Raw genomic sequence first — 13,829 nt, forward strand, 5'->3', positions numbered from 1 at the left:
GTAAATCCTCTGTCTGGCCCAAAATATATCCCTATTTTCTGAGATGCAACCATAAATCGTACTCTACATGAATCCTTGATGTAGCTTTCACAGTATCAGGATACCAGGAATGCTGATAAGCAACAACTATATATTCACCAGTTGATGGTAATTTTTGTCATTTCTATTCTGTTGTTTTTTACTGAAAATTCAACTATGTAAAAGAAGAAATAAAACTGTAATTTCTTACCTTGTTTCCACCTTAACATTTAAAATGATTACTGTTTTAGGTTTTAGGGTATGCTGAAAACAAATATCGCATTTAAATTTTCTGCAAGTAGTTTTCCGAATATTAAGCAACGTTATTTCTTATGTTATCGCTGGTGGGCATCGTGGTACGTGCGAGCGCGCAAACCTAACCCCGAGAAACTATGCGCAAACATAGTACCAAGATAACAACCAGCAATAACATAAGAAATGACATTGCTTAATATCCGGAAAGCTACTTACTTGCGGAAAATTTAAATGTGGTATTTGTTTTCAGCATACTTGAAAACATTAAAAGATAGTCCTTTTTAAGAAAAATGTTAAAGTTGAAACAAGGTAAAAATTTATAAAATGTATCACAATGAAATGTTTTTATCGAACTGCCTAATTATTATTATTTAGATATCTTCAGTTTAAAAAATAAAACGCGTTTGTTTTACAGATTTGAAAAAATAGTCTTGACAATGAGTTAAAAATAAATTCAAGTTTCACAATATATTTTGATTGTTACGTAAAAGTACAGAATAGTTAACAAAACACCCTTCCTTCCCTCATATTAAGAATGGGTTTCTAAATAATGTTATTTCAGCATGGTAGCATAAGTGCACAAGTACCTTTTTTATATTTGTTTTTGTTTTTTTTACCAGTAAAAAACAAACGTATGTACTTACTTTTTTATGCTTTTAGTACATGCGTACTACAAACGTTAAAAACAACAAAATATTATTGTTTGGAAATCAAATTTGAAAAACTCGATAATTTTTTTAAATTGAAAAACCCAGAATAAAAAATGAAACTTTTTTTCTACTTTCGTTTTGAAAGCAGAAAAAACAGTTTACTATTTTTAAGAGAATACAAACTCGTTAATACGCTGACAGCGATGGTTAGCACATAGCTAACCATCGCTGTCATCGTTTCCCTTTAAGCGATTTGAATTTCTATAAAAGATAACATTTTAAAGAAATTTCCACACAATTAATAATGATCAAATATTTACATAATATACATGAAAAAAATTCTGAAACTATTATCGATATGAAAATGGATGATATATACCGATTTATCTTATCAATTTTGAAATATTCTTCGTCAACTTTGCTCGGTCGTAACTTTGCTCCCTGTGGACGTAAAAATAAAAATCAAACACCAGTAAAGATGGACTTCTTTGTTTAGATAGCCTGTAAAATTTCAGCCATATACAATCCAATTTAATCCCGCACATATGTATCCAAATGTAATGGATGAAATATAAACATTGAAAAAACTGTTTTCGTTTTTGCTGTCATAATTTTTCATTGTTTTTTTTTTTTTTTTTTTTTTCATTAACTTGGAGCATAAAAGAAAAATAAATTAACATCATTGGAATGCATCTATTCTCTTTCCATCAATGTAATTCTTTTAAAAATTGACCAACAAATAAAAAAGATGACTTGTTGAAGCACATTAGGTATGTAATATTGCCAATGTCCACGAAAATACAGCATACGCTTGTAATGCTAGGTTTCTACTGTTTTTTTGTTTTTTTCTTTTCTTGTCAATTCTAATAAATTACAATGGTAGCTTCCAAGTTATCCAGTCGAAATTACCTGAATATTACTGAATTATTTAAAAAAAAAAAAAAAAAAACTTTAATCGTGTTAACAGGTGAAAAATTGCAGCCATCTTGTTTAAATCAAAATGGAAAATTACCTCCCTTTTGAACCCTCCTGTGTCTTATGATCGTTTTCATCAAATTCTATTTTTTATTTTCTTTAATGAATAGTTTTCTACCTTATCGATTTTCATAATTTTTTATATATAATCATCTTTAAAATACGAGGAATACATAGATACCATTGTTTTCATGTGAAATTCAGTATTACAATTTCCGAAATCTCGTTCCAATAGTGTAGAAGTGCCAGAGTATCTCCTTCACTATCCACCAAACTCCAACCCCTATTCCATCGCCATAGTGTTGCATCTCTGCATCTTTTACAAGAACTTTGATGGAATGTGTTCTGATGAACTTACTGCTCTCGTTCTCCTTCAACGTAAATACACTGAACCAACCTGACAATCAGTTCAGTCCCACCCATTGACTGTGACGGTCCTTAGATACTGGAAAAGGTTTCTCTTCGAATAGGTCTTTCTTCAAGTTGGCAGTTTTTGGAACTCTCCGTACTTCCTGTTTCTCTGACTATACTTAGCATGTGAAAATTTAAGTTTGATGTAAACAAACATGTTCCTGCACAACTCTTCACTTACGATGCTCCCTATAATTCTAGCCTATAATCTCTAGTATTCCTTGTCTGGGGCCGAATTAAAGCGTGTAGAAAAACAAAAATAGTCCTACAATATACCCCCTCCCCCCTTTTTTTTATGTTTACGTCTAATTAAAGGTTGTAACAACTATAACTTATCAATTCAGATCTATTATTTGGATGTTTTGCTTCTGCTGCAACAGGTCATGTTTATTCTGATGCAATCAAAAGGAAACTATTTTTAATGCAAATTAAACTTTCTAAACAGCAGCTCTCTAAAGTCGAGGTCATTAATTTATTTAAAAAAAAAAAAATATTCATTTGTATATTTTGATGCAAGTGAAGTGTTTCACTATAATCTATAATATAAATCTCACCCGTCTGTTTAATTTTCTTATCACTTTGTTTTTCCTGGGGATGGGCATTCTTCCAGATGCCAAACATTATCTTATTAGTTTAGTTACATGTATGTCTGCCTAAAACTTTTGACAGAGGCGACGGAATTTCACGAGATCAGTATCGTTTTGGAGCTCGATCCTTCAGATGACAAATATAAAAAAATTGGCTAAAAACATTAATTCCTTCACCCTCAACTGGATCCTTTTCTACAGGGAGGGTCGGTTTTTTTCGTCGATATTTTCAAAAGTTATTCCCTCTTTTCGATTGACTAGCCTTAATTTAAACCTATGTCACTTTCAGTTTGGCGATGGGCGCAACAGCAAAGGCGTCAGTTTTTTGTTTTTTCACATTCTTTTCCTCCTTTGTGGTACGGGTTCAAGCCTGCCTGCCTAATACTACTTTAGTTTTTTTTGTTTTTTTTTCTCAACACACACCTCCAAACACCCGGGCACCCAGGCTAGTTAAAAAATATAATCTAAGAAGTTTTCACATGACAAAACTGCATACATTAACATTAAAATATATGTATTCTTAGTTACATCTATCAGTATAGGTCCAAAATGCATTCTATGTAAGGTCTTTCAGATAATAAATACATTTTCTCTGGGGTTTGAGATGAGATGCATATCAGACTACACTCAAAGAAACATGGAATTTTGAAAAATGCAGGATGTTCAGCTCCAAAATAATTAAAATTGGTCAAAGGTCTAACTGCTATATCGAAAACTCTTAAAATGGAATTTTTATAACCAAAATTATAAGGTGAGAAAAAATTTTAATTTTGTGAAATTATACACATTCACACGAGTGTATATACACACACACAGTAGCTTCCTTCAGTCTTGACAACCTATAGATACTCATTGTAAAGGTACCTGTGCATGAACTTTTTGTGGCAAGAGTTTCACAGTCTCCAACTACACCTCTTGAGTCAGCATTGTTAAATACTAGTGACAAGTGGAGGTTCAGGACGACTGGAAACAATGCCGAAATAAGCAGAGAGCACATAAAGTGCTTAGAATTCCCAATTGATCACCCATCTGGTACTAGCCAGGCTAGTATACACATACACACATATACAATACACAACAAATCTTGTTTTTTATCTCTCCTTTTTATATTTATGGTAAGAATTTTTTTTGTGGGGGTTCTTAATTCTAATTTAAGTAACACAAAAAAGATAATCTATATTCAATCATTTCTCCTTTTAATAGGAGAAATGATTGAATATAGATTTCTATTTCACAGTTATCTTTCTTGTGTTACTTAAATTCGAATTAAAAAAAAAAATAATAATTTTTGCTGAATTAAACTTGATGATAGCCTCACTGCAACTTAGCAATCAGTTTAAAGTGTACAAAAATGTATGGTGCTAATACAGAGAGTGATACGCGCTATTTTTTAAATCGTATTTCCACGTTTGATTAAAGTTTTATGTTTTTTTTTTTTTATTCAATTGTAAGGTTAAAGTACAGAATAGGTACAAAACACCCTCCCCTCCCCATGTTAAGAATGGCTTTTTAAATAATGTTATTATTTCAGCACGGATCACTCTTTGCATGAGTACCAAATGTATTTTATAATGTTTTTCTTTATACCAGATGGAGTTAGCCACACCATCTGTTGATGAGTAATCAGAACCGGTATTCTCCATTTTTTTAAAACCCTACTTGACCAAAGGGAGTGTGTCAGCCCGTCAGGGAGTTCATAAAGCATAGGTTCAGTAGTGAACAGGTTGCTTCTTGCTCTTTTTAAAATTTATTTTACTTAAACTATTGTAATTAATCTATAAATATAAAAGCGAAATGTATGTATGTGTGTTCGCTTTTTCTGTATGTCTACAAAAGGCTTTTTTCAGAGAAGCGGTCGGTCGCTTCACAACTTTTTAAAACTTTTTATATCACATATAAATCGTAATATCTCACAGTTAACAACGAAGCTCGCCTGTCTATTTAATTTGCTCGATTTCGGGAAGATAAATATTCAACATTTGTCGCTCACCGCATGTGGGTTAGCCTTTTTCCTATAACATCTTGGGGAAAATAAAAATTCCGCAGTCAAACTTGACCTCATTAAAACGGGCACCTGCCAAATCCAAGTAATTAAATAAATTCAAACGTGTTTCCGTTAGCATATCGCGTTGGGGCAATGGTTAACGTCGCACTTTTTTTTTTTTTTTTTTTTTTTTTTTTTTTTCACTTTAATTTATAACTTTGCCTCAAGGGTTCGGGTTCGATCCTCATACTTACTTTTTTTTTTTTTTTTTTTTTTTAACCCCCACCCCCACCCCGGAGTTTCCACACACACCTCCAAACACCCGGGCAACGCCGGGTACCCCTCGCTAGTATATTTATATAGGGAAAATGGTGTGTGGGAAAATTATAGATGAAAATCTCGCAATGAGTTTATCAAAGTTTAGGAGACAATAATACATAAAGGGAAACATGTTATAAAGTTTGTCAAAATGAAAAAAGAAAAATTATTTTAGATGATAACTCTAAATCCTCTTATCGCCCCCACCCCCCGATGAGATTTTACTTTTTTGTAGTCGATTACATGTGAACAATCTGATGGGGGGGGGGTAAAGGTAGACATGAAAAAAGTTATTCTTTTAGAATTTAGTGAGGATCAGTTTCACATATAAATTTAACAAAGTGATTATTCATTTTTGAACCACTATGTTTACAAAAGTTTAAAAAAAAAAACAAAAAAACATTTTGTTAGGAGATAACTTGTTATTGGGCGGGGGAGGGGGTTATAGTCGGCTAACGTACTTCCTAACTTCTGGTGTGTCTGCTACCGGAAGCGGTAACAAGGCAAATCAGTTCCTTCACTTTTCTTGTTCTTCAGTACTTCTATTGTGGAATGATTTATTGAAATATAACAAAAGGACATTATTAAAAAAATATACAATAAAAATTTAAAAATTCTTGAAAAAAAAATTTTGAAGTGCAAAAAGTGTTTTCAATAATTCTTAAAATAATAAAACTAATTTCAATAATTCTTAAATAAAATAAGACCAAAAATACGTTTCAATGATTATTAAATAAAAAAAGGAAACACGTGATTAAAAGAAGAAAGGTACATGCATAGAGTAAATATAGGCATGATAGAAAAAAAAGCAAAGGAACTGATTTGTCTTGTCACCGCTTTCGGTAGCATACACACCAGAAGTTAGGAAGTACGTTAGCTGACTATTACTGAGCGAAGTGGGTAAGAAAAGAAGCAATTCTTCCTTAATCTTGCCACTAACCCTAAGTGCTGGTGGCAACATGTTTACACCTAAGTTTTAACTAAAACAGTTACATGTCGTTCTGGTTAGAAAGTTCTTCTGCATACAACAAATATGTATTATGCTTGTCTCATATTATACAATCAACAACAAATGATATATAAATAGCAGGGAGACCTGACGTTGCCCGGGATTGAATGATGATCAATAAATGTTTCACACTCGCATATTTTTATTGTCATCAAAATTGGTGAAATCATCCATTTTTCAATCAAATCGATTGATTTCCTGCTCTAGTTGGGGACCCATAGCAGTGCACCAGGAGGAAGCTTCACATGCCTGGCTCCTCACAGTGACTTCGTTCACAATACATTGTCGTGTACATTGCACTGTAGAAAACCTACTGTTGATCTTTATAAAATTATATTTTTATATATAATGGCTTTAATTGAAATTTAAAATGTAAAAGTTAATTATCATGGTTCAATTGTGCTCTAAACAAAAACATTAATTTTGAATGCTCCCCTGGCATATCAAAGAAATTACTGTTGATTTAATATGTAGCCCTACTGCTTGTGTGTTGATAATAGCCTGAATTTAAGTTTAATGAAAAAGTTAAATATCATGGTGCAATTGTGCTTCGGGCGTAAGTATTAATTTCAAATGTGCCCGTCATATCGATTAACCTACTGTTGATTTTATGTCAAGCTTTTCTGCTTGTGTAGTAATAAAGCTTCTCAAATGCGTTTGTAATGTTAGGCTGTGTAAGGTGTTAACTTTGGTCAAAATCACCTGTTCTTTCTATCATCAGATTATTTTGATTATAGATACTTATTGAAGACTTTCAGATACAAAACCTATTTAAGAACACTGTCAGGTGCAAAGTATCTTTGTGTGAAATGTCAAAAATCGGTCCAGCTGTTTTCAAGTCCATGGTGAACGAACTCACAGTTTCTTTTATATAATAGAGATAATAAATATATTTCTAGTTGTTTGCTCTGTTCAATGATTAAACCATTGACAATTGAAATAATTCATCTTTAATACTAGACAGATATTTATTATACTTGTGTAATGTTGCTGTTATAAGCAAACAAACAAAATAAATAAAAAAAATCCAGGTGGGCATTTTCTTTTTTACAAAGGCTTTTATTACTGTTACTTTCCCGTATCAACACCACTTAAAAGTCTCTCATCCTCGTCCATCTCGCCTGGTGTACACTTTCCTTTTTTCCTCCGATCACATACCGGCCACAGCCGGCCCATTCTATCCTCAACTTTACACATCCGATCTTTTCAACGTCCACTTTTTTTCTCCCCCCAAGCACATGGTGTATTTCTCCTTTTCCTTTTTCTTCTCAGACAGGCTTCCTAATTTGCATATCTGCTTTTTTCGGCTGCTGCTGCTAATCTCTTTGCAAGCCAGCGATCCTTCACCGCTTCTGATATTTTCCCCATATGCTCATATGCACTGTTACACTTGTCCGTTTCTGTATTATTTGGATTTTTCAGACTATTGTTTTCACCTTGAGTCTCATTCTCAAAACGGTTCGACCAGTGTAACCTCCAACCTTCTTCAGGTGTCTCTTGTACAATAGTAGTAAGTGAACACTAGTCCGAAAAATACAAATGATATAAACTAGCAGAGCCTGTGGAAATTTCACAGAATAAGAAATATATTCAATCAACAAATACGTTTTGATGAAGCTGATATTTTTCTGGATAGCACAAAAAAAATTTTAGACTGAAAAACTAATAAAATTAAAAAAAATGTAAGTTTATTATTAATATTTGTATGAAAATAGTGCCTATTGTATTTTATATATAGAACTAAACCAAATGAGATAAATTAATAAATACTAATAATAGCAATACACATAAAAAATTGAAAGAGCTTAAAATATTTCAACATTGGTATCTCTAGAAAGAGCTTGATGAGCTAAGAAAGAATCTTTTAAAAAATTTTTAACTCCAATTAAAATTAAATCCCTTGAAATCTATATTTATCCAAAGCGTTTTATTGTCCATGTGTATTGCTACTAATAAATACTCAGAAAGTAATAATCTGCTACATAGTTCAATACAAATAATAAACTCGCATTGTAATAGACAATCTTTAATTTATTCCTTTTGTCCAGCCTCTCTTTGCAGATATTTTGTTCCCTGTTTTTGTTTTTTTGTTTTTTTTCCAGATGTTTCTTTTTTAAGGTAATGTTTTGCTGACTTTCTTTATTGAGGAACCACTGCATGTCAAAAAAATGAGTTCCGTTCTCACACGATTACAACAATGATCATATATTTTTATAATGATATTCGAAAACAAGGCTACATCAAAGGGAAGTCATTCTCATATTCTTGTCCAGGGTTGCCAGATTCAAGCCAAATTTTGCGACCCCCCCCTCCTTTTTTCTTTTTTAGCAGTTTGACCTTTAAAAACTATTTAGTCTTTTTCGAATGTACAGACTAACTAAGGAAGGAACAAGCAGAATATTGCATAAATTATTAATTCTCGTCTTCAAAAGCAAGAAACATTGTCTCAAGTTCCTGTTTCATGCCATTTCTTTTGTATTTATTCACTTGTGCTATTTTTACACCATTTCTTTCTCTCTCTCTCTCGTGTACATATATATAATATATATTTAAATTTTGAAACACAGCATATAGTCAATAGGGATCTTAATGTGGATTATATTTAGTGTTATGCAAAGTGAGGATGAAAAGAAAATGGAAACTTTTCATGAAAGTTTAGATTTGTGCAATTTTAAGAAATTTTAATAAATATTTACTAAATTTCATTTTAGTATTTTAAAGGTTTTTAAGAGGCATTATATGGGCTCATGCTCTCATTTAAAAACTCAAATATTTTAGATTTGCATTGAATATAATTCATAGTAATTAAGCAATGATAAAACCAGATTTCCTTAATTTCAATTTCTTCTGTAGACCCCTTAAGTTTTAAATTTTAGATATTTTCTAGAATCTAGCTCATATGATGGATTTTTGATCCAAATTGGTGTAAAGATTCTAGACACATGTATATAGATATCATCTCTTGATTTTAATCTTCTTAAAGCAATATAAAAGTGATGCAAAACTGTTCTGAATTCCATGTTTGATGGAAGTCAGTTATGATATTCTTTGATGAAAATGTAGGGAAAGGCAGGCTGCCAAGGGTGTCATGTGCAAACTCGAAACTTGACCGATAAGGCGACAAATCATCAGGTTCGATCGCATCTTAATTTGCATATTAATGAGAGAAAATAAGGCCAGCAGTGAAGATGTTAAGAGTTGAGTTGGGCCCTCGAGAACTGGACTGAACGTGGTAGAGTGGAGAATGTTCGAATGCTGCCAAGAATTCAGTCCAGGTTTTTTTTTCTATTAGAAATTAGTCTTGTGGTGCGTGTGTGTGTATATATATATATATATATATATATATATATATAAATAAAATAAGAATTACAGTTAAGTTTACCAAAATGATCCAACATGGGAAAACTAAAGTAAATTATAAATATTAAAGAATTAATATTTATAAAGTAATCTCAACCAGATGTAAAAGCGCGATAAAACCAAATGGGAGATAGAGCTTATGATAAGAACAAGTAGTTAAAAAAACACTTTGAAAAAGAGTTAAAAACATATTTAATTTTAAAAAGGAAACACTAAATAAATGGATAGTCCTTAATCTGCAGAGTTTCGAGGAAATACTTTCCTTCTTATCCCGCATTTTGCTAAATCCTACCCTTTGATGAGAAGGAAAGTATTTCTTCAAAACTCCGCGGATTAAGGACTATCCATTTATTTAGTGTTTCCTTTTTAAAATTGAATGTTTTTAACTCTTTTTCAAAGTGTTTTTTAACATGTTTTATTAACTATTTGTTCTTATATATATATATATATATATATATATATATATATAAAAATAAGACTCAATTAACTTTCCTGAAGTTATATTTTTGGATTATTTACCTTTCACTAGACTATCCATTCACGTATAATTACCTACCCTCTGCTCCACTTTTTGTTATCAAGTAAGGTCTTTGACTTACTTGTTGTTTCATCAAATACTTTTGTATGCAAAATCCGATCCCGCATTTTGCTAATTCCTACCCTCTGATGAGAAGGAAAGTATTTCTTCGAAACTCCGCGGATTAAGGACTATCCACTTATCAAGTGTTTCCTTTTCAGATTAAATATGTTTTTAACTCTTTTTCAAAGTGTTTTTTTTTTTACATGTTTTATTAACTGTTTGCTCTTATATATATAATATATATATTAGTGATGGGATGATTTCAATATTTTTCTTGATTCTGATACACTTACCGATTCCAATTCTTTATAAATTTCTTAATTTTTAACTATAGGTTTGTTATTTTCCCCAATTTCTGTAAAACACATGTTAAATATGCAAATGTTTTCCTAGATGTAAAATGTGGAGGATCTATAGATTTTAGCTTGTATTTTAAAATCAATAAATTATTATTTTACCATTATTACCAGTAATGGAAGATTTTGCATTAAACAAAATCAAATAATAATAAAAAAAAAAAAAAAGACAAAAGAATCGTTTTGGCATCAGAAAATAGGCATCAATTTTTCCGATTCCAATACCTTCAAATCTGCCAATTTTTCTGATTCCGATTAATTGTCCCAACACTAATATATATATATATATATATGTATATATATATTTCTGTAGAAATATACTTTATTTCCTTATAATATATACGAATCCTTATTTAATAAGCTCAATGTAATTAAAGAGCAATATAATGAATGAATGACAAAAGTCTATATTCCAAAGTTCATGATGTTGACCATCTTATAATTTATTCCTTTAATTTAGTTGACATTTACAATTCTTGACAATTCAAAATGGTGTAGTGTAAACATATTATAAGGTATTTACAGCTTCTCTTCCAATTTTCAGATTTTATCATGTCAAAACGCACTTTGTTTCCTTTTGATGGATTGATGGTTGCTATTTCTTCTGATGAGTTATGGGCAAAATAGATTCACTAATTGATATAATTAAGTGGTTGATTTTGTGCTACGAAACAGATACTGTCAAGAATTGTAAATGTCAACTGAATTACAGGGATAAATTGTAAGATGGTCAACATCATGAACTTTGGAATATAGACTTTTGCCATTCATTCATATATATAAATTCCTCCACTCTTTATCTGTGTCTAAACCTAAACATAGATTCCAAGAACAAAGCTTCTTTATTAGACCTGCACATCTGTGGAACTCTCTTCCATTTGCCTGCTTTCCAGCTGACTACAATATGGTCATCTTCAAATCCAATGTAAACAAATTCTTGATTAGCCATTCACTTTAAGTAATCCAATTTTAGCAAATTTCCACTAACGATTACTATGATATTGTCCCATTGACTACTGTACACTTTTAACATTTATCCTCAAGTAGCCTCTGGGCCTTGATAAGTGATGACTCTTATGTAAAAAAAAAAAAAAAAAAAAAAAAAATGTTCAGGATAAATTTGATTATATTCTTTCATTTCAGAACCCTTTGAAGTATTTAATAGTGTTGAAGTCTAACTAATAGTTGTTTTTCTGTATTGTTGGTGGCCTTGAGAGCTGGAAATTATGGCTGATCAGAAAGAACCAAAATACTAGAAGACATTGTCTTGCATCATGAGGATTCACAATAGATTCAAAATCTAGAACTCTTACCTGCAGTTCAGTACTATATAAATACCTTGATGGCTGTGAGTGGGAGAATTGCAGCAGAGATATGAAACGATGGCTAGTAAGAAGAATCATAGAAAGTATTCTGAGTTTGTGCAACAAAATTCATCAAAAAGATAAGGTCAGATGCAGGCAAGATGATGCAAATAGGACAGGTGAGATGGTCGTCAATGGAAACTATGAGGAAAGCACTGAATGAAAATTTTCATACATAAATCGCAAGAACCAACTAAGAGAACTAACTGCCTTATGAAATCCAAGAAACTATTCAACAAGATCAAATACTCAGTTGAGCTGGGAATGCTCTAGTTCTCAAATGAGAAAGATTTCTACCAGAACCAGTTGTACAACGTGCAAAGTAGGCAACTAGTCCTGCACTACATAAAAACCAAATCCCTCGAACGGTGCTGGTTTTTGGGTATTTCCAGCAAAGACTGTCATGCTGTCCCCATATCTTCAAAAAGGGATTCTAACTCAATTCAAATGGATATATTAAGTTGTTAACTGTTGGTTGGAGGGCAGACTATATGTGTGGCTGCAGAACTTGGGTCTGTGTGTCTCTGTCTCACTTACTCACTCGCCCGACTACCCAACCACCCACCTAGCCTGACGATTATGTGTGGATACCACCCTGCAATTCCAAGGACATGCTGGTGTTCAGACTTCTTTTGAAGGACACCATGAAGCCTGTGGTGGAGATGAACTGCATTGAGCAAAAGATCTTAGAATTTTGAAAAACATCGATTATTGGCCAAGATATCACTTTACACCCAAAAGTAATATTATATTTATCCAGAAACTTCTGTTACAGAATTTACGTGAACTGACTTTTTATTGAGTCGGTCAGCAAAGTTTTTCCGGTTCCGAACCCTAAAACAATGAATTTGCTCTAGTTCTATTTACTATAACGTTTGAAGAAAACGTATAAATGAATCTCGCCTCCTTTCTCTGTATCTTCAGGTCTGTGTGAAATCGTAGGGGAGACTAGATCATCAAATCTTTATAGGATAACTAGTCTAGCAGAATAAAAACTCTGAAATAATGCCCAATCTCTAGAAATGAAGTGAGTGGTATCATCTGAGACCTTATTTTATTTTTTATTTCTTAGTTTATCCATAATTATTTATTTGTTTTGATTGTTATTTTTTTATTTCTTTTTGCAAATAGGTGAGAATACCAAGTGATGACAGCAAATCAGAAGGAGTGGATCAGAAACCAACACCTCAGAATGCCTCTGTTACATCCACGCAAGCCTCTGCAGGTGGTGGAACAGGTTCTACTCCGAAATCGCAGTCACAACCATTAGTAAGTTAAATTTTATTATCTGGGTAATATCGGCAGCTTGACCAGTTATTTATTTTTTATTTTCAAGGAATTATTTGGTCAAATGAATACTCCTAAAAGTGTTTGTTGGTCCCCTGATTTATCGGAGAGGGATCTGTGTTTCAGTGGCGTCTGTTAGTCCGGACCATTGCCAGATAACTGTCCATTAGTTTTTCCTGAAATTTTGCCATAAATTCTATTTCATTAAGTAGATGTGCAGAGTAAAAAAATTTTTTTTTTTTTTTTTTTTTTTTTTTCAAAAATTCCCGTTGCATCCCCCAGGGGTTCAAAAGAAGTTAAAAAAAAAAAAAAAATGGCCCAAAATGGCCAAAAATGACACGTTTTGCCCCATAACTTTTGATCCATCCAATAGATTTTTCTGAAACTTGGTCAAAAATGTGGAGCCTATTGCTCTTAATATAAATCTAGTATGGGTGACCCTGGTAAAATTTTGGTTCGCATCTCCGGGGACTTTTAGTACTAAAAACGCCCCTTTTTGTGACTCCTTTTTCATATTTCTCCAAAAATTGATATGTCTGACTATATTGTGGTTTTTCATGGTGGTTAACTGAAATATACATGTGTTAAGGCCTGAAACTACACCATTATTCATTTACACAGGGTCTCCAAAAAAAAAAAGGTCCAAAATGGCCAAAAATTACACTTTTTGCCCTA

The 13,829-nt window shown here is 32.1% G+C and overlaps 1 protein-coding gene across 2 annotated transcripts in view; it reads left to right on the top strand.

The window, feature by feature from the left end:
* The window catches only part of LOC145285880 (WD repeat-containing protein 5), a 134,304-nt gene that overhangs the window by 48,110 nt on the left and 72,365 nt on the right, over window positions 1-13,829 (top strand). For both annotated transcript variants that reach the window (XM_080134342.1, XM_080134341.1), the window contains one exon: window positions 12,999-13,136. In XM_080134342.1, the coding sequence (XP_079990468.1) occupies window positions 12,999-13,136 (138 nt within the window). The remainder of the gene's footprint in view (window positions 1-12,998; window positions 13,137-13,829) is intronic.

The sequence above is a fragment of the Euprymna scolopes genome, chromosome 10 (assembly GCF_053919585.1).
Source record: "Euprymna scolopes isolate OS-2025 chromosome 10, ASM5391958v1, whole genome shotgun sequence".
Classification (NCBI taxonomy): Eukaryota; Metazoa; Mollusca; class Cephalopoda; order Sepiida; family Sepiolidae; genus Euprymna; species Euprymna scolopes.